This window comes from Pan paniscus, chromosome 1 (assembly GCF_029289425.2).
Source record: "Pan paniscus chromosome 1, NHGRI_mPanPan1-v2.0_pri, whole genome shotgun sequence".
In the NCBI taxonomy this organism is placed as follows: Eukaryota; Metazoa; Chordata; class Mammalia; order Primates; family Hominidae; genus Pan; species Pan paniscus.
The window spans coordinates 191,726,576-191,748,802 of NC_073249.2; the positions used below are offsets into that span (position 1 = coordinate 191,726,576).

General features: G+C 39.6%; 1 protein-coding gene across 6 annotated transcripts in view; it reads right to left on the minus strand.

The window, feature by feature from the left end:
• Window positions 1-615: 615 nt before the first annotated feature.
• Window positions 616-22,227, minus strand: part of ZMYM1 (zinc finger MYM-type containing 1) — a 39,672-nt gene continuing 18,060 nt past the window's right edge. For 4 of the 6 annotated variants that reach the window (XM_003812566.5, XM_055095567.2, XM_008965019.5 and 1 more), the window contains 7 exons: window positions 21,605-21,854; window positions 14,659-14,833; window positions 14,359-14,571; window positions 8,671-8,824; window positions 7,206-7,346; window positions 6,988-7,031; window positions 616-6,153 (listed from right to left, as the gene is read on the minus strand). In XM_003812566.5, the coding sequence (XP_003812614.3) occupies window positions 3,871-6,153; window positions 6,988-7,031; window positions 7,206-7,346; window positions 8,671-8,824; window positions 14,359-14,571; window positions 14,659-14,833; window positions 21,605-21,854 (3,260 nt within the window). In that variant the 3' untranslated portion in view covers window positions 616-3,870. Of the gene's footprint in view, window positions 6,154-6,987; window positions 7,032-7,205; window positions 7,347-8,670; window positions 8,825-14,358; window positions 14,572-14,658; window positions 14,834-19,697; window positions 19,795-21,604; window positions 21,855-22,227 lie in introns of those variants that run through there. The other 2 variants (XM_055095572.2, XM_063592962.1) reach the window with 2 other exon arrangements.

Here is a 22,227-nt window from a genome sequence, read left to right on the forward strand (position 1 = left end):
CAAAAATGACACAACTATTTCTGACTTTTTTTTTTTTTCTGTGACAGAGTCTCACTCTGTCACCTAGGCTGGAGTGCAGTAGCACAATCTTGGCTCACTGCAACCTCTGCCTCTCACGTTCAAGCGATTCCCGTCTCAGCCTCCCAAGTAGCTGGGAATACAGGTGTGCACCACCATGCCTGGCTCATTTTTTTGTATTTTTAGTAGAGATGGGGTCTCACCATATTGGTCAGACTGGTCTTGAACTCGTGGCCTCAGGTGATCCACCTGCCTCGGCCTCCCAAAGTATTGGGATTACAGGTGTGAGCCACCATGCCCAGCCATCTATTTTTTAATGGACTTCTGATAATCTTTTATTTAGGAATATTTATAAGTGATAATGGTTGTCTAAGAGGTAGTAGAGCATGGTGATTGACAGCATGGGCTTTGGAGTCAGACTACCTGGGTACAAATCCAGTTTCACCCCTATTAGTTGTGTAATCCATAATGTGTTATTTTAGTTTCTTCTGTAAAATAATAGGTTGTTGTGAGAACTAAATGAAATAATATATGTAAAACACTGAGGGAAGTACTAGGTTACTTAATAGGCTAATAGGCATTCAACAAAGATAGCTGTTATACTTAATGTAAGTTTATTTTTTACATTATTGGCTGTATAATAGACTACAAGAATAGAAAACACTTGAAAATGAAAACAAGAACACCAACCTCGATTTTTTTTTTTTGAGATGGAGTCTTGCTCTGTGGCCCAGGCTGGAGTGCTGTGGTGCGATCTCGGCTCACTGCAAGCTCCGCCTCCCAGGTTCACGCCATTCTCCTGCCTCAGCCTCCCCAGTAGCTGGGACTACAGGCACCCACCACTGCGCCCGGCTAATTTTCTTAGTAGAGACGGGGTTTCACCATGGTCTCGATCTCCTGACCTCGTGATCCGCCCACCTCGGCCTCCCAAAGTGCTGGGATTACAGGCGTGAGCCACCGTGCCTGGCCCAACTTCTTGATTTTATGACAAGATAGAAACTACAACTAAAAACAGCTAGAAAATGATGAAAATGAAAAAACACATGGTTGACCAAGCTGACTTTAGAGGAAAGTTCATAGCCTTAAGCACTTCCATTAAAAGAATGAAAATACATGCAACACACATTCAATACTAGAGTTAACTTCTATTTTCTTTTTTTTTGAGACGGAGTTTCACTCTTGTCTCCCAGGCTGGAGTGCAATGGCACGATCTTGGCTCACTGCAACCTCTGCCTCCTGGGTTCAAGTGATTCTCCTGCCTTAGCCTCCTGAGTAGCTGGAATTACAGGCACCCACCACCACACCTGGCTCATTTTTTTGTATTTTTAGTAGAGATGGGGTTTCACCATGTTGGCCAGGCTGGTCTTGAACTCTTGACCTTGTGATCCGCCTGCCTTAGCCTCCCAAAGTGTTGGGATTATAGGCGTGAGCCACCGTCCCCAGCCTATTTTCTCTCTTTTTTGAAACGGAGTTTCTCTCTTGTTGCCCAGATTAGAGTGCAATTGTGCGATCTCAGCTCACCGCAACCACAGCCTTTGGGGTTCAAGCTATTCTCCCGTCTCAGCCTCCCGAGTAGCTGGTATTACAGGCATGTGCCACCACGCCCGGCTAATTTTATATTTTTAGTAGAGATGGGGTTTCTCCATGTTAGTCAGGCTGGTCTTGAACTCCCGACCTCAAGTGATCTGCCCTCCTCGGCCTCCCAAAGTACTGTGATTACAAGTGTGAGCCACTGCGCCAGGCCTGTTTTCTCTTTTTTAAGGTGGAAATCAATTAATTAGGGCCGGGCATGGTGGCTTATGCCTGTAATCCCAGCACTTTGGGAGGCCAAGGTGGGTGGATCACCTGAGGTCAGGAGTTCGAGACCAGCCTGACCAACATGGTGAAACCCCATCTCTACTAAAAATACAAAAAAATGAGCCAGGCGTGGTGGTGGGCACCTGTAATCCCATATACTTGGGAAGCTGAGGCAGGAGAATCACCTGAATCCGGGAGGTGGAGGTTGCAGTGAGCCGATATCACGCCACCGTACACTCCAGCCTGGGCAACAGAGCGAGACTCCATCTTAAAAAATGAAAGAAAGAAAGAAAGTAAAACAGGTATATAGAAGATACTGAGAATATTTTCTACAACTCTAGGCAAATGCATTTGAAAGAAAGCCTCAATGAAATGGATGTTCTCCTAGAAAAAGTACAAGTTATCAAAATTGATGAGAGGGTAAGGGAGAAACAGCTGGAGAAAAGTGCCAGAGAAATAGTCTTTAAAAAAAAAAAAATTCCAGGCCTAGATATATATACCACTTAATTCTTTCAAATCTTTGAATATCACATTTTCTTTGTTATTTAAACTTTTCTGGCTGGGCGTGGTGGCTTATGCCATAATCCCAGCACTTTGGGAGGCCCAGGCGGGCGTATTACCTGAGGTCAGGAGTTCAAGACCAGCCTGGCCAACATGGTGAAACACCATCTCTACTAAAAATACAAAAATTAGCCAGGCATGGTGGCGTGCGCCTGTCATCCCAGCTACTTGGGAGGCTGAGGCAGGACAATCACTTGAACCTGGGAGGCGGAGGTTGCAGTGAGCCGAGATCATACCATTGCATTCCAGCCTGGGCAACAAGAGCAAAACTCCATCTCAAAACAAAAACAAAACTTTTTTGAAGTATAAAGAAATAGTCTTTTCTTTGCAGGTTACTTAAATATAGTTATATTTTCATAACATGGCTTAATAATTTATTGTGCCATCCAGCTGAGATGTATAAATCAAAAACACAGCAGTGATTTTAACGTTTAAAGAGGACAGTCTACAAAAAAGGAAATACAAATGGCTCAAACAAATAAACAGATACCTAACTTCATTCTTGTTTGTTTTAAAGAGATAAGGTCTCACTCTGTTGCCTAGACTCTGGAGCATAGTGGTGCAATCATGGCTCACTGCAGCCTCAAATTTCTGGGCTTAAGCAATCCTCCTGCCTCAGCCTCCCAAGTAGCTGGGACTTCGGGTGTGCAGTACCACACTTCGCTAATTAAAAAAAAAAAAAAAATTGTAGTGATGAGGTCTTACTATGTTGCCAACCTCATCTTGAACTCATGGCCTCAAGTGATCTTTCTTCCTGCGTAGGCCCTCAAAGGGCTGAGATTATAGGTGTGAACCACCATGCCCAGTCCCCAACCTTATTCTTAAGTGAATATACAAAATTGTACTGAGATTAAAACGCCATTTTTAAAGTAAGAGATTAGGAAAGATCAAAACATTTGATAACACTTACAAAGATTTAATAGGCACTCTCATGCATTGTGGGTGGGACTGTAAACTGGCACAATCCTTATAGATGGCAACTTGCCAATATCTATCAAAAGTAAAAATGCACATATCTTAACCTAGTAATTCTAACTTTAGATTTCCAGCTTACAGTAACTCACTCATGTGCAATGTGACCTATATAAAAGGTTATAAAATGAATCATTATTTATAATAGCAAAAGGTTAGGAAAAAAATGTCAGCAGGGACTGCTCAAATATATTATGGTACATTCATACAATAACATCTGCAGTTATAGACCAAGAATCAAGAAACTCTTCATGTAACGACATGGGACAATCTCAAAAATATGTTACACAGAGAAGACAAGCTGAAGAACAGTATACACCGTACAATACCACTTAGGAAAAACATCTCTAGAGGGATATTTAAGGAAAAGATAACACTTTTTGGGAAGAGAAAATGAGTTCTAAAGGAGGGAAGGAGACTTCACTGTTTATCATTATGTGTCTTTTGAATTTTGAACAATTTTGAAATGAAAACATCCCAATGGAAATACAAGTCTTTTAGGTAAGTTCAAATGAGCATGTATTATATTTCTTTCATCTGACTGATAAACTTTTCCACAATTTCATTGAGTCTTTCAGGCTCCATTAGTTTATTTACCAACTCCTGCTCAACAGCCATTAGGGCTGGGCCAGTAAGCTTCTCTTGTCCCATGGTATTACATAAATATGTCTTAAGACGAGGCAGGGTAGAAAATGAGTTCTCAGTACTTGCTGAAGTAATTGGCCAAGACAAAGCAATATATAATAGCTTTGAGAGACAAGGAATATTACTGTGAAGACCATGCTGAATAAACAAACAGCCGAGACTGACGAAGTTTATGCAACTATCATCTATGACAAAGTTAAGCTTTGCATAATGTCGATAAAATCTAAGTTCTGGGATAATGTCCTCATCAAGTTTATAAAATTCCTGAACATGTTTTGCTGTTGTTTCATTTAATGGTTCATTCCATTTAAATAACAGTTCTGAAATTTGCTTTATTTTGCAATAATCAAACTCCGAAAAACATAACTTTAAATTTTGTAATATAGTATCTAATCCTTGGTAATAGATATTAATTTTATATTGTTCTTCTGTTGAAGTAGGAAAAAACATATTATCTGAATTGCCAAGATCTACTGATTTCTGAATTTTTCTTCTTTTCTGAAGAGAAGGTTTTTCAACTTTAAAACCTTTACAGGTTATTTTTTGACATATTTCCTCTGTTCCATCCCAGATTGTTTTAAAGTATACGTCATTTCTTTCAGATGATAAACATTCCAAAATTGCTTCTATTTTTGAAGACAAAGAAAAAATGTCTATGGTTTTATTTTGAAGCTCTTTGGAAAGAATTCCTGTAACACTCAGCACTCGATACAGGAATTTCAAACAAAAGACAAATTCAAATTTGGAAACCAATGTCAGCAAATGACTCAATTCATCGGCAAAACTTGTATTTGAAGAATGGCTTGCTATAACTTCCAATGTTTCAATAATCTCTGGAAGACTGTCAATCACAGATAGTAATGTACGATCATGGACTGTCCAACATGATTGTGATATATGTTTCTTGCATGTTTTGTTTTGACTTAGCCTATAAATGTTTCGAAAATTTGCCAACATTTCCCCAGACATACAAATAGTGTTGAACAAAGAACTGAGAGTTTTTAGAGCACTTCGGAGTTCTTTTACTTCTTTACAAAACCTAATTATTGATAAATCCAAAAAGTGTGCATAACAATGTATGTATAAAGCTCTTGGTTCTTCTTTCTTGAATTCTGCTGCTACTTTATTAAATTTTATCCTCAAATTAGTGGTGCTATCATAGGCCTGGCCATGTATTTTATCCATATCAACTCCAATTTGCTGCAGATAAGTTTTGATAGTCCTATGTAAATGGGTCCCAGTCATCTCCTCAGTATCAACAAAACCCAAGAATCTTTCCTTAATTAAGATAGCCTTTGATGATTTTTGTGGGTATCTTACACAAATTGAAAGCTGTTCTTTCATGGCACTATTGATTGTCTCATCACATATGATTGAAAATGCTGAGGAGTCATTGATCTCATTCACAATATCCTGCAACATTTCAGTCTTTATTATTTCAATAATATCACTTTGAATTTGTGTACTGTTATAGAAGTCAACTTGTGAATTCATAAGTCGAAATGTTTCTTCTCCTTTATCTTTTGCTCTCATTTCTAACAATTCTAAAAAATTGCCTTTATTCACAGATGAAACTGACTGGTCGTTTCCTCTTAAGGGTAAACACTGCTTTCCAAGAAATAAAATATTTTCAATTATAAGCTTTAGGTACTTTTTATTTCCCTCAATCTGTTTCGAATGAATAGATAAATCGTCACTGACAGCTCCGTCACAAAATTGGTATTCTCTCCAAAATTCCAATGACTTCAAATGCATTTCACTTTTTTCATGCTTTCTGAATTTTTCCAGGGTTTTTTTCCAATTAGAAGTTCCGTGGGTTGCAAATGACTCTCTTCCACAGCTAAAATATTTTTGGCAGAACAACTGGCATGAATAACAGAATACCACATCTTTTTTACTGTTTTCCAAACACTCAAAATCTGCACAACAAGATTTTTTAATACTTCGTGATTTACCTTTAACTTTTTGTACTTTGGATGTACATTTTGGGTGACATAGTTCATCACTTATTTTCATAGATTTCATATTGTCTTTTTGTACTTCTATACTGGAACCAATTGCATGCTGACTAAATACTGATGAAGATGGTGAAACGCTTGGCTGTTCCGTACTACTACTAGCAACAGCATTACTGGGTTCACTAGGTGAACTCTTAGAAAGCTTTGGGAGAAAATGAGAAAAGAACATTTAACAGTTTTCAAAAATTAATTAAAATATCAAATATATCTACTCTAATAACATAGTAAAATAAATGGCTGAGTTACAGTATGAGCTCCACTAGGGGGAAACGTTAACAATTACGTATAACTTATTTATTTGCAATCTAGATTCAGCATTAAATGTTTGAAGGACCTTTTGGTATGTAATTGTCATAAAAATAATTTTTATTGCTCAGATGACTCAAATTGTGTAGTATTTTTTTAAAAGAAGAACCCAGAGGAAAAAAATACTTCTGTTTAAACAATCTACAAACACACACACACACACCATATATGAATACATAATACATAAAATATATATTAAATATATAAATATAATATATAATAAATAATATACAATATATTATAATATATTTATATTATATATTATATATTTATATTTTTATATATTATAGTATATATTTTATATATATATATAAAATCTGCGCCAGGTGTGGTGGCTCATGCCTGTAATCCCAGCACTTTGGGAGGCCAAGGTGGGCAGATCACCTGAGGCCAGCAGTTTGAGACCAGGTTGGCCAACATGGTGAAACCCCTTCTCTACTAAAAATACAAAAATTAACTGGGCATGGTAGCAGGCGCTGGTAATCCCAGCTACTCAGGAGGCTGAGGCAGGAGAATCGCTTGAACCCAGGAGGCAAAGGTTGCAGTGAGCTGAGATCACGCCACTGCACTCCAGCTTGGGTGGCAGAGCGAGACTCTGTCTCAACAACAACAACAACAACAAAAATCTGCTTATTAAAAAAAGACAGTGGTAAAAAAAGTTAAAACTTACATCCACAATGACATCTGCTGTTGCTGTTACTGAAGAAACTGTATCTGTTAAAATAGAGCATAAATTCAAGATCTTATATACTATAACTTATAAAATAGCATCATAAACTATATTTGCTTATTTCATATAAGAAACAAAAAGAAAATTTAGCATATAGACAGATTTATCAAGTATGACAAAACAATATTTATGTCAAATATCTTAACATCAACTTTTACCTTGTAAGACATCAGTATTCATGATGGGCAAGGCAACATCGGTGTCTGCCAATGACACTATATTGCTTATAACTGGAGTCGTATCTTTCTTTGGAGAAAGAAGCTCTGTTGAAGTATCATGCACCACAGAAACAACACTTACTGACAAAAATAAAAAGATTTCTTATAAACAAGGCAAAATCAATCATCAGAAAGTACTGTTTAGTAATACTGTTTCAAGAAATAATGCAAGCATCTAATAGCTTAAGGAATTGGTAGGTACTGAAGTAATTTTTATTAGGGCTTAGGAATAGCCAGGTTCTTTAGTATCGTATTTATAATTACAACACTACACTGAAAATTCACACTTCTCCAACATTTTATGTCTTTTACCTTTGTACACAATTTCCCAGTCCTTTTAAAGAATTTGTTTAAAATTATGAGCAAATTTTTCTGTGAAATTACTCATGAAGAAAAGAGATTCTCATCGAATCTCCTAATGGGCATCTATTTCAAACTCTTCCAGGATTCATAAACCTTAACATCAATGGAGCGCTAGGTTGCTGCCCAAGCTACTATTGCAGAAATTTCTGTAACAAGCCAGTTTGTATGACTTACAAATCCCAGAGGCATTAGTCACTCTATGGTCTATGTAAATAGCACCACTGGTCCTACATGAGGCTTTTTGATGGAATACTTAGTTGGCTCAGATTATTTGTGCTTTTTTATTATTGAGTCTTAAAGCATTTACAATTACTTCTATTTCATGTGAAAAATGTAATGAAAACTTGTTTTTACAAAACAGGGCTAAGTAAAACATTCTATATTCTAATAAAAGCAGTCTTGTAAATGTATTAAACTCTATATTGATCAAGTGCCTCCTATGTACCATGTTTTGCAGTAGGTGCTCAATATATATTGATGTAAACATACATATATTCATTTACTAAATAATCTAAAAAAAGACATGTATGTTTTAATTTTTATTATTATTATTTTTGAGATGGAGTCTCACTCTGTCGCCCAGACTGGAGTGCAATGGTGCGATCTCGGCTCACTGCAACCTCCACCACCCAGGTTCAAATGATTCTCCTGTCTCAGCCTCCTGAGTAGCTGGGACTACAGGGACCCACCAACACGCCCAGCTAATTTTTTTTGTATTTTTAGTAGAGACGGGGTTTCACCATATTGGCCAGGCTGGTCTCAAACTCCTGACCTCAGGTGATCTGCCCACTTTGGCCTCCCAAAGTGCTGGGAATACAGGCATGAGCCACCATGCTTGGCCTACAAATATTAAATCTCTGGTGGTAAAGTAGCCTTCCTTTTATACAAAAATACTGAAAAACAGTTCTTTGCAACAAGTTTAGATTGTTTTGACTTTTAAAAGTCAGTTTAATTTGAAAATGAATCAAGGTTATAAATTAAAGTCAAATAATATTATTTATTAATAATTACTAAACCCCTACAATTGCTAAACAAACATTACCTGAAGAAGATTCCATCTTAGCTTTACTGTATGCAGAGAAACAATTAATAGAGCAGAAAAGCTCTGTCTTCCCCAAATCACTTGTAGTCTCAATCATTTCATCTGAGGGCTTCAATGGTTTGCAAGGAACAGATATAAGTGGTTTGGCAGGTTTCTGTTTAGAGATTAAAATAATATTCATATTCCTGGTATATGATATGTTGTTAATGAAGAAGAACCTATCTATTACCACTGCTTTTAGTTGGAATATTAAAAAGAATAACAATTAAGACAGTTTTTACATTTTCTTAAAAAGACACTACAGATTGCAATAACTAAAAGAATACTGGCAAATTTGAAAATGATTTTTATTATTTATCAGATATATTTAACAGCAATAATAATAATACCTATGAAAGCAATAAGGCCAGGTGCAGTGGCTCATGCATGTAATCCCAGCACTTTGGGAGGCCAAAGCAGGCAGATCACCTGAGGTCAGGAGTTCGAGACCAGCCTGGCCAACATAGTGAAATCCCGTCTCTACTAAAAATACAAAAAATTAGCTAGGTGTAGTGGCGAGCGCCTGTAATCACAGTTACTCAGGAGGCTGAGGCAGGAGAATCACTTGAACCTGGGTGGCAGAGGTTGCAGTGAGCTGAGATTGTGACACTGCACTCCAGCCTGGGCAACAAGAGTGAAACTCCTTTTCAAGGGAAAAAAAAAAAAAAAAAGCAATGAAGAAAGTGGTCACAGAAGTTTATTTCAGGCAGTCAAAGCCTACTGGATAAACAAAGGCCTTATATAGTTATAGATCTGTCCTCAATGGTAGCTTGGGAATTAACTTGTGAAGATGTCTACTGATGCTGAGGAGGAGCCAGGAAGGAGTGCTTAACTTAAATACCTTACAAGATACTGTGGGAATCACTGTTTTTCTAGGCTAACTTCATGGTAAAAATTAACAAGCATATTGTAAGAAAGCAGCATACAAGCAATAGAAAGTATAGAGTACTGTGAGTTCAGTAAGTAGTAACCGTGCAAAAGAAAGGATATAAACTTTGAAAGGCAGGCATTACTGTAAAGATTATGCTCACCACCTATTCTTTCTAGTCAAACAGGAACCAATATTCCTGGATTTCAGAATATGTCAGAGCCTAGGCACAGTGGCTCACGCCTGTAATCTCAACTTTCAGAGGTTGAGGCGGGGGGATCACTTGAACCCAGGAGTTTCAGACCAGACTGGTAAAATAGTGATACCTCATCTCTAATAAATAAATAAATAAAAATAAAAAATTAGCCTAGTGTGGTGGCGTGCGCCTGTAGTCCCATTTACTTGTGAGGCTGAGGTGGGAAGGATCACTTGAGCCCAGGAAGACAGAGGTTGCAGTGAGCCGAGATCATGCCATTGCACTCCAGCCTGGGTGACAGAGTAAGACTCTGTCTCAAAAAAAGAAAGAAAAAATAATACATCAGGCTCAGTGTGGTGGCTCTTGCCCGTAATCCCAGCACTTTGGGAGGCTAAGGCAGGAAGATCACTTGAGCCCAGGAGTTCGAGACCAGCCTAGGCAGCAAAGTGAGACCCATCTCTACAAAAAACACAAACATTAACCAGGTGTGGTGGCGCATGCCTGTGGTCCCAGCTACATGGGAGGCTGAGGCAGGAGGATTGCTTGAACACCTGAGGTTGGGCCTCCAGTGAGCTTTGCTCACATCATGCACTCCAGCCTCCATCCTGGGTGGAAAAGCAAGACTCAGTCTAAAATTAAAAAAAAAAAAAATCACCAATAGAACAAAACTGCTTTTGGAGATGCAAAGTACACAGACAGGCTGGGCACGGTGGCTCACACCTGTAATCCCAGCACTTTGGCAGGTCGAGGCGGGCAGATCATCTGAGGTCAGGAGTTCAAGACCAGCCTGGCCAACATGGTGGAACCCCGTCTCTACAAAAATACAAAAATTAGCTGGGTGTGGTGGTGTGCGCCCAAGTAACCCCAGCTACTTGGGAGGCTGAGATGGAAGAATTGCTTGAACCTGGGAGGCGGAGGTTGCAGTGAGCTGAGATCGTGCCATTGCACGCCAGCCTGGGCAACAGAGCAAGACTGTGTCTCAAAAAAACAAAAACAAAACAAAATAAAACCCACCAAAGTACAAAGACAAAAAAATACATATACGTTTTATTTTTCTGTGAGAGAACAGGATATTGGCAAAGGCACAACAAAACAAAAAGGATAATTTCAAAAATTTCTATTTTTATCCTTTATTAGTATGAAAAACTTTTATATTTTGAGAAATCTTAACAATTCACTAATCTTTAACGTTAAGCAACAATAGTGGCATAATTTATTTTTATTTCTTTATTTATTTTTGAGACAGAGTCTTGCTCTGTTGTCCAGGCTGGTGTGCAGTGGTATGATCTCGGCTCACTACAACCTTTACCTTCCCCAGGTTCAAGCAATTCTCCTGCCTCAGCCTCCCGGGTAGCTGGGATTATTAGGTGTGTGCCACTATGCCCGGCTAATTTTTGTATTTTTAGTAGAGATGGAGTTTCACCATGTTGGCCAGGCTGGTCTTGAACTCCTGACCTCAAGTGATCCTCCCGTTTGGCCTCCCAAAGTGCTGGGATTACAGGCGTGAGCCACCGCACCTGGCCCAATAGTGGTACCATTTATAATTAAGTTAGTTTAATATTCATAAGGGAAGGCTAACTTAATATATTCTATTAACATATGGCCAAAATAATTACAATTACATCTAATAATCCACTTTTTAAAAATAAAAAGCTACCCCATTTTTAGATTCACATATTTGGACATTTTTCTAATTCTGGATTATAGTTCACTAACATTGTAGATTTACTCCATTATCACTGTCACATGATGTCTTACATTCAGATGCAAGGGGAAAGTGTTAGGCTGTGCTTGTTAACTAACTCGTTTACCCAAATCAGTCTTGCCCCATCACATAAGCTGAACAACTGGGTACTCAATACAGGTTTTTTTTTTTTTTTTTCCTGAGACAGAGTCTCGCTCTGTCGCCCAGGCTGGAGTGCAGTGGCACGATCTCGGCTCACTGCAAGCTCCGCCTCCCGGGTTCACGCCATTCTCCTGCCTCAGCCTCCCGAGTAGCTGCGACTACAGGCGCCCGCCACCACACCCCGCTAATTTTTTTTTTTTTTTGTATTTTTAGTAACGATGGGGTTTCACCATGTTAGCCAGGACGGTCTCGATCTCCTGACCTCGTGATCCACCCGCCTCAGCCTCCCAAAGTGCTGGGATTACAGGCGTGACCCACCGTGCCTGGCATATAGGCTTTTAAAAACAGAACAAGGCCGGCCAGGCGCGGTGGCTCACACCTGTAATCCCAGCACTTTAGGAGGCCGAGGCGGTCGGATCACGAGGTCAGGAGATTGAGACCATCCTGGCTAACACGGTGAAACCCTGTCTCTACTAAAAATACAAAAAATTAGCCAGACGTGGTGGTGGGCACCTGTAGTCTCAGCTACTCGCGCTGAGACAGGAGAATGGCGTGAACCCGCGAGGCGGAGCTTGCAGTGAGCTGAGATTGCACCACTGCACTCCAGCCTGGGCGACAGAGCGAGACTCCGTCTCAAAAAACAAACAACAACAACAACAACAACAACAACAACAAAAACAACCCAGAACAAGGCCTATTGAGTGTCAAAAAGAAAGAAAGAAAAAAAAAAGGAATATTATTTCCTGCCTTTGGGAGAAGTCTTCTGTGCTTTCCGTTCTGGTCCCAAGGCAGGATACTCTCAAGATGGGGGCCATAGAAAAGATGTGAGTCACAAATGATCTATTTGAATTATGGCTTGTTTTGACTCCCATCTTCAACTGCTTTTTTTTTTTTTTTTTTTTTTGAGACGGAGTCTCACTCTGTCGCCTAGGCTGGAGTGCAATGGTGCCATCTCGGCTCACTGCAACCTCCACCTCCCAGGTTCAAGAGATTTTCCTGCCTCAGCCTCCCAAGTAGTTGGGATTACAGGCGCCTGCCACCATGCCCAGCTAATTTTGGTATTCTTAGTAGAGGCAGGTTTTCGCCATGTTGGCCAGGCTGGTCTCCAACTCCTGACCTCAGGTGATCGGCCAGCCTCGGCCTCCCAAAGTGCTGGGATTATAGGCATCAGCCACTGCACCCGGCCAACTGCTTGTTTTTAAGGAAGTCTGTATAGGGATAGAGTTGGGTCTCAAAATATGATATGAACAAGCAACATATCTAAGAAGTCCCACCTCATCTCATTTGCTCTTTCTCTGCTCTCAGAAGCACCCACCCAGAGCTTGTCTATCAGAAATACGGACAAATAATACTAATCTCACTGGATTATTTCCTCCTATGACTGATTCAGAGAAAGCATGTGATATTTTTTGTTTGTTTTTTTAAAGACAGGTTCTTGCTATGTTGCTCAGGCTGGTCCTGAACTCCTGGCTCAACTGAACCTCCCGCCTTGGTCTCCCAAAGTGCTGAGATAACAGGTGTAAGCCACCATGACTGTCCACATGTGACATTCTTGATTCATCTTTGCATTGTTTGGTGTAAGAGTTAAACACATGGAATTAAAAACAAAAACATGGCTAGGCTCACATCTGTAATCCCAGCACCTTAGGAGACCAAGGCAGGAGGATCAGCTGAGTTCAGGAGTTGTAAGACAAGCTTGGGCAACATAGTAAGAGCTTGTCTCTACAAAAAAATTAAAAATTAGCCAGGTGTGGTGGCGTGTGCCTGTAGTTCCAGCTACTCGGGACGCTGAGGTGGTAGGATCACTTGAGCTAAGGAGGTCAAGGCTACAGTGAGCCATGATTGCCACTGCACTCCAAGCTGGCTGACAAAGACCTCGTCTCAAAAAAATCAAAAAAAAAAAAAAAAAAAAAAAAAGCTGGGCACAGTGGCTTACGCCTGTAATCCCAGTTCCTTGGGAGGCTGAGGCAGGAGAATTGCTTGAACCTGGGAGGCGGAGGTTGCAGTGAGCCAAGATTGTGCCACTGCACTCCAGCCTGGGCAAGACAGCGAGACTCCGTCTCAAAAAAAATAAATAAGGTCAGGTGTGGTGGTTCATGCCTGTAATCCCAGCACTTTGGGAGGCCAAGGCAGGCGGATCACAAGGTCAGGAGATCGAGACCATCCTGGCTAACACAGTGAAACCCCATCTCTACTTAAAATACAAAAAATCAGCCAGGCGTGGTGGTGGCGGGTGCTTGTAGTCCCAGCTACTTGGGAGGCCGAGGCAGGAGAATGGCATGAACCCGCGAGGCAGAACTTGCAGTGAGCCGAGATCGTGCCACTGCACTCCAGCCTGGGTGACAGAGGAAGACTCCATCTCACCAAAAAAAAATAAAAAAAAAAAAAAATAAAATAAATACATAAAAATAAAAACAAAAATACTTTTGTGTTTGGGTTTTATTGACCAGCAGACTATTGTTATTTTTGCTATACTTATTTCTAGTTTATAAACCGGCTCCAGCCTGCTTGCCTTTTCTTTAAGGTGAGATAATCGATCTGAGATTATTTAGGAAAATCTCCATATAGCATTTATCATGAATTCTTATGCAAGAAGAAACCGTTAAAAGCCTTCTATTTCATCTTCATCAACTTATCGACATTATTCCAAAGGGTACCAAAAACTACTTCCCACATTTTCCTAGAGTGAAACCATTCATAGGCCAGTTAATAGAAGAAACAATAGGTCTTTATTCATACCTGCTTATATGCTGTAATACTCTTTGAACTATTAAAGTAATGAGACTGTCCTTCCATCTGAAGTATGTGGGACAGACTAGAGCTGGTGTAACAGTAAGTGCCACAGTTCTCACAGCAGTTCATGATGAAGTTGTTAGCAGAGTGAAACTTTGAAAGGCAGGCATTACTGCAAAGATTATGTTTCACATTTTGGTATTTTACTTCATACTGAATCTAGGATTTAATAAAAAGATTCAGTAAAAACTCTGATATTTAAGCAGAATCATCAGAATCCCTGTAAAGGTTATAATTGCAACTTACAATAGCAGTCTTCTGGCACATGCTGCACTTGGTCAAAATGCTATTAGTACATATGGTAACAAATGGTTTTCTTTTTTCTTCATATGATGAAAGACAAGATAGGCTGCAAAAAGTTTTGCAAGAGGTAGTGTCTTCCAGCTGGACACTGATCACATCCTTTGGATTTAAAATGTCTCTAAGAACAAATAACAAGGACATCATTAAACAGTTTAAACACAATTATAACTTCTCTTTATAAATGAAATGACCTCTCAAATTAGAGTAAGAACATTAGCCTTGAAATAAGAAAACCTGAATTTGGTACCCAGTTCTGTCACATTTATACTCCCTAAATTTTAATTTTCTCATCTATACATTACAGATTATAAAGCACATCTAATAGTGCAGTTTTGTTTTTTAAGAGATAGGGTCTTGCTGTGTTGCCCAAGCTGGCCTCAAATTCCTGGGCTCAAGAGATTCTCCCACCTCAATCTCCCACATAGCTAGGATTACAGGCACATAATCCCACCATGCCTGACTTTGAAGATGTAGTTTTGGAGACTAGCCAGCCTGTATTATTAGGTGGTGCTAGTGAAAACCGAGGGATGATGAGAGATCACATATTCACACGAGCAACTCGAGAATCTATAGGACAGAGAATCTTAAAATATGGTCTTCAAATCCCTGGGGGAGTCCCCAAGATCAAAACTATTTTCATAGTAAGATGTTATTTGCTTTTTCACCGTGTTGATGTTTGCAACATCACTTTGCAACTGATGTTGCAAAGCTAATGGTAGGACCCTGCAATCCCACTCCTTGGTAAACACCCAAAAAAACTGAAAACAGGTACTCAAACAAGCATATGTACGTGCATATTCATAACAGCACTATTCACAATGGTCAAAAGATGAAAACAGCCCAAATGTTCATCAGTAAGTGAATGAATGAATAAGCACATTGTGTTACATACATACAGTGGAATATTATTCGCCTATTAACAAAAAGAATAAAGTACTGATACATGTTACAACATGGACAAACCTTGAAAATATTATGCTAAGGGAAAGAACCAGACACAAAAAGTCACTGCACTCTAGCCTGAGCAACAGAGTAATAATACCCTGTCACAAAAAAGTCATATATGATTCTATTTACATGAGATATTCAGGATAGATAAAATCTATAGATATAATGCATACTGGTGGTTGACAGGCACTGGGGGGAGAGGGAAATTAGGAGAAACTGCTTAGTGTTTAAGGTGTTTTACTTTGAAGTGATGGAAATGTTTTGGAACAAGATAGAGGGGATGGTCACACAACATTATGAATATACTAAATGCCAATGAAATGGTTAATTTCTTGGTATACAAATTTCACTTCAATGAATTTGGAAAAGAAAAAAGGCAATGGTGGGTAAAACTGTCAGAGCCTTAGCAGAAATCAAGGCAGTGGCACCAAAATGTGCTAATATTCATGTTATTCCCTGCTATACATTCACTGCCAAAAAAAATTCTTTTTAAAGTATCAGTTTCACTTAAGGAAGTACTCAATGAAACAGCAAAATACTTTAAATTATTTAAACTTCATCCTTAAGTACATTTAAAAAATATTCTGTCTTGGCCAAGTGGTAGGGTGAGAAAAAAAAATTCCGTGTGACAACACAGGACATAAGCATAAAGTACTTCTGTACACCAAAGGATGATGGTTGTCTCAAGGAAAAGCCCATATGGAAATGTTGAGTTATAAATGAATTAGCCACTTTTTTCATGGAAAACATTTTTACTTGAAAGTACTGTAAACAGTTTACTGTAAATAAAGACAAACTATTATCCAGAAGTGGGTATCTGCAGATATTTTCTTGAAAATGAAAAAAATGAGACTGTCACTTCAAGTAAAACGACTGACAGTATTTATCGCCAACAATAAAATTTTGGCTTTCAAGTGATAATTAGAGTTTTGGAAAACTTGTATCTTCCAACTTCAACTTGATCGATACCCAAAACTTAACAACTTTTCTGAGATTAGTGGTGATTTTTAAAATACTGCATAATAAAATATGAGAACATCTAGAAGATCTGCAGAACTCGGTGAACCAGTATTTTCCAAACTACAATAGCATATTACAAAAATCATTCACGGGTAAAAGATCCATTCAAAGTACAAGATAGATTAATGAATTTTAACATAACAGTGCAAAAAGTTCACTGATCCACATGGTACAAAAAGTTTGATCCCACATTGCAACTAGCCTTTAAGAAACTACCACTTGATTTTTGGTTGTAGTATCAAAGAACACCCACAACGATCTAAAAGGCTACTAAAATACTCCCCCCTTTTCCAATCACCTATTTATGAGGCTAGGTTTTCTTCAGACTTCAACCAAAACAACACTTTGCAATAAAGTGAAGGCAGAAACAGATACAAAAATCCAGCTAGATGTAAAGTGATTTGCAAAACTGATAAAACAATGATACTTATCAATTTTTAAAAATATGGGTATTTTTCATTTAAAATGTCATTTAATTTTTGATACAGTTAATATTCATAATCTACATAACTAAAGCTCTTTGGGTGTTCAATAATTTTTAAGGGTACAAGAAGTCCTGAGACCAGAAAGTTTGAGAACAGCCACTATAGAAAATATCAATATACCTAATAGCAGGCGCAGTGGCTCACACCTTTAATCTTGGGAGGCCAAGGTGGGCAGATCACTTGAGGTCAGGAGTTCGAGACCAGCCTGGCCAACCCCGTCTCTACTAAAAATATTTAAAAACATTAGTATTTTGTGATCAATGTTTTGGGAGTTATGAACACAACACTGTAAAATCACAGACCACAGAAGAATTAATTTGGGGGGCGGGCGGTTGTAAGAGGAGAGTGAGGAATGGTGTGGGAATAGACAAAAGGTAAAGATATTTGAGGCATACCTTTCAGACAGAATAAAGACACCAGCCAGATGGGAAGGGAGGAAGAAGAAACTACATCAGCGACGCATGGAAGTCTGAAAATGCTTCTTAGTTTTTATTGCTATCAGCATACTAGATTGCTGGCTTCTAAGAATCTACTAAAGCTTTATAAAAAATTGAAAAATGAATGTTGGCCGGGCACGGTGGCTCACATGTGTAATCCTAGCACTTTGGGAGGCTGGGGCAGGCAGATACCTGAGGTCAGGGGTTGGGAGACCAGCCTGGCCAACATGGTGAAACCCCATCTCTACTAAAAATACAAAAATTAACCAGGCATGGTGATAGGCACCTGTAATCCCAGTTACTAGGGAGGCTGAGGCAGCAGAATCGCTTGAACCTGGGAGGCAGAGGTTGCAGTGAGCTGAGATCCCGCTATTGAACTCCAGCCTGGGCAAAACGGTGAGACTCCGCCTCAAAAAAAAAAAAAAAAAAAGAATGTTGGCTGGGTACGGTGGCTCACGCCCATAATGCCAGCACTTTGGGAGGGCAAGCCAGGAGGATCACTTGAGCCCAGGAGTTCAAGACCAGTCTGGACAACATGGTGAAATCATCTCTACAAAAAAATACAAAAACTGGACAGGCAGGGTGGCATGTGCCTGCAATCCCAGCTACTTGGGAGGGTAAAGGTGGGAGTATTGCTTAAGCCCAGGTGGTCGAGGCTGCAGTGAGCCAAGATGGTGCCACTGCACTCCAACCTGGGTGACAGACAGGGACCTTGTCTCAAAAAAAAAAAAGAAACGCCAACAAATTAGGAACAACTTTCCGATAAATAAATCAAACCTTAGTGCAGGGGCCTATTTTGGACTTTATTGATTGCATTCAGGATTTGCGGTTGGTTCCAACTGAGATACTAAAGTGAAGAAATGACACTTCTTAAATACAAAGTTCCCAAGAACAAGTCACATCTTTTTTTTTTTTTTGAGACAGGGTCTCACTCCGTTGCCCAGGCTGGAGTGCAGTCGTACAATCTCAGCTCACTGCAACCTCTGTCTCCTGGGTTCAAGCAATTCTCCTGCCTCAGTCACTGGTGTAGCTGGGTTTACAGGCACACACCACCACGCCTGGCTAATTTTTATATTTTTAGTAGAGACAGGGATTTGCGGTGTTGGCTAGACTGGTCTTGAACTCCTGACCTCCAGTGATTCTCCTGCCTTGGCCTCCCAAAGTGCTGGGATTACAGGTGTGAACCACCTCGCTTGGCCCACAAATCGCATCTTTCTAATAAGATTTAAAATGTCATCTTCAAAGTGATCTTCCATTTGGTCCATGAAATAGAATAAAAAGTGCATTGACTCAAAACAGATATTAAATCATTCCTATAAAAGAAATCTTAAAAAGTAACTAAAAATCAGGCAGGGTGTGGTGGCTCATACCTATAATCCCAGCACTTTGGGAGGCCGAGGAAAGCAGATCACCTGAGGTCCGGAGTTCGAGACCAGCCTGGCCAACATGGCGAAACTGCATCTCTACTGAAAATAAAAAAACTAGCTGGGCACAGTGGCACACGCCTGTAATCCCAGCTACTTGGGAGGCTGAGGCAGGAGAATTGCTTGAACCCAGGAGGTGGAGGTTGCAGTAAGCCGAGATTGCACCATTGCACTCTGGCCTGGGTGACAGATTGAGACGAGACTCCATCTCAGACAAAACAAAACAAAACAAAACAAACAAACAAAACTGAAAATCAGCACGGTGGCTCACACCTGTAATCCCGGCACTTTGGGAGACCAAGGCAGGAGGATCACTTGAACTCAGGAGTTTAAGATCAGCCTGGGAAACATAGTGACTCTGTCTCTGCAAAAATAAATAAATAAGTAACTGAAAATTATTTTCAGTTCAGGATGGTTTCACTGGAAGATAAAAAAACCCCAGAAGAATAGCTAAAATTTATGTAAAAGGCTAATTAATGTGGAATTTTTAAGTTTTGAAAAAAGCAGTCTACTCTGAATCATGGATGGCCTTTTCCAGCCTAAAATTTACTACCATCTTTCTACCTACTACAATATAATATTTTTTATAAAAAAATTTTATTCTAGAGGAAGTAAAACTTATCTCAGATTTTTACTCATATTGGATTTCCATGCCTAGGAGAACTTACACACTAAATCTTTCCTGCTTCAGCCTTTTTCAATCTGTCTGGGACATCTGCTGAAGATGTGTAGTGAGTCTCTAAGGTCCCTTCCAGTTTTATGATTCTGCAGGGAGAGAAAGCAGGCTGAAGAGAGTACTATATGGCCCATAGCAAAAAAGTAAAAAGACAAAAGACTAGTATAGTATTGAAGGGTTGAAAAGCAAAAGAGAATGGTAAGTAACGTGCCATGGAATAAGACCTGAAGCAACAGATAATAACTGAAGCAGCAGCCAGAGGAGCTGAAACAAACCCATCAAAAGGGTTTGTGAGTTTGTTAAGAGAATAATAATAGTTAACATTTATTGAGTTCTTACTACATGCTGGTATTGTTCTGACCACTTAAATATACTATTTAATGCTCATAATTCTTTTGTACATTTATCAAAAACAGGTACGAATACTAAATAACAAAGAAGTTCTCAATACTGCTCCAACTTTAGCATGTATAGGAATCACATGGGGATAAATGCAGTTCTGAATCAGCAGGTCTGGGTAAGACCTGAGAAAGTGCATTTCTTTTTTTTTCTTTTTGAGACAGAGTCTCACTCTGTCGCCCGGACTAGAGTGCAGTGGCCTGATCTCAGCTCACTGCAACTTTAGCCTCCCGGGTTCAAGCAATTGTCCTGCTTCAGCCTCCCAAGTAGCTGGGATTACAGGTGCATGCCACAGTGCTCAGCTAATTTTTTTGTATTTTAGTAGAGACAGGGTTTCACTGTGTTGCCCAGGCTGGTCTCAAACTCCTGAGCTCAGGCATTCTGCCCACCTTGGCCTCCCTAAGTGCTAGGATAACAGGCGTGAGCCACTGCTCCCAGCCTGAGAAAGTGCATTTCTAACAAACTCTTGGGTGATGCTGATCTAGCAACTCAGGGATGAAACTTTGAGTAGTAAAATATAACTAAACAGAAGAAGCAAAATTCAAATTATGGCAACCTGAGTCCAAAACAAGTATTATTTGAAAGAAACCTGTTATATTTAGAAGCACTGTGGTTGCCTATGGATTTTCTTGTTCTGAACAAGAACATTTAAAAATTAGCATATCCTAAGTGCTAACAACCATAATTATACAGCCTTAGGACTCTCAAAGCCAAAATGACACTGATTCTTCACACATTCTCACATAAATTTTTAAAAGATTACATAGAGACATGTAGGTTTATCTATGGCCAACAATTTTTCAAAAGAATCACTTCATTTACCATTATAAAAGAAATATAATATTATTCCACATCTTGGAAAATCCAAACTAACTGTCATAGGATTAATTTTTTAGTAGGTTGCTCCCTATACAGTTAAATAGAACAGAATGGATAAACAATAATCCCATTTACAGAGAATTTCAAATGAAAAGAGTAAAGGTGAAGAGAAACAGTACTTTTCACATGGTAATTTCTGCAAAAAAAAATATTTCTAGAGAATCCATCAGAGGAACTAAAAGTAGAAAAAACTTCTTTTTACTAAACCAAGACGACACGTCTTCAAAAGAAATGAAAATGGCTGAGCGCAGTGACTCACACCTGTAATCCCAGCACTTTGGGAGGCCAAGGCAAGCGGATCACCTGAGGTCAGGAGTTCAAGACCAGCGTGGCCAACATGGCGAACGAAACCCCATCTCTACTAAAAAATACAAAATTAGCCGGGCGTGGTGGTGCATGGCTGTAATCCCAGCTACTTGGGAGGCTGAGGCAGGAGAATCGCTTGAACCCAGGAGGTGGAAGTTGCAGTGAGCCGAGATCGTGCCACTGCACTCCAGCCTGGGCAACAAGAGTCAAACTCAGTCTCAAAAAATAAAAAAAGAAAATGTAGAAATTACAACTAAGACTATGATCAAGAACAAGGTAGGGAAATAAAAGGGGGCATAATTTAGAATTATATACTTTGAGCAGTTTGAACAAGTTCTCTTAGAAGGAACTGGTGAACTGGCAGATGAAATGTATTCAGTGATGCATGGTATGGAGCAGAAAAGTTGAGCAGATCCTTTCCTCTGATAAGCAGTTTGCCCCTTCTGGAGAATTTTTTTACAACCAGCACAGGAAACCTGAATAGCTGTGGTTGAAACTGAAGGAAGCATTTTATTCATGCCAGATGATGCCAGAGAAAGCTGAATGCCTGCAGTCAACTGTGAAGCTATAAAAACACAAGAGGGAGAAAAAAAAATTGTTATTTACACAAAATTAACTAGGCATTCTTTTATTTTCTTTCTTTCTTTTTTTAGAGACAGGGTCTTGCTCTGTTGCCCTCTTTTGCACTCTAGGCAGTGTAGTGATACGATCATGGCTCACTGCAGCCTTGACACCCTGTACTCAAGTGACCCTCTCACCACCTGGTGCGGTGGCTCACGCCTGTAATCCCAGCACTTTGGGAGGCCAAGGCAGGTGGATCACCTGAGGTCAGGGTTCAAGACCAGCTTGGCCAACATAGTGAAACCCCATCTCAATTAAAAATACAAAATTAGCCAGGTGTGGTGGCTAACGCCTGTAATCCCAGCATTTTGGGAGGC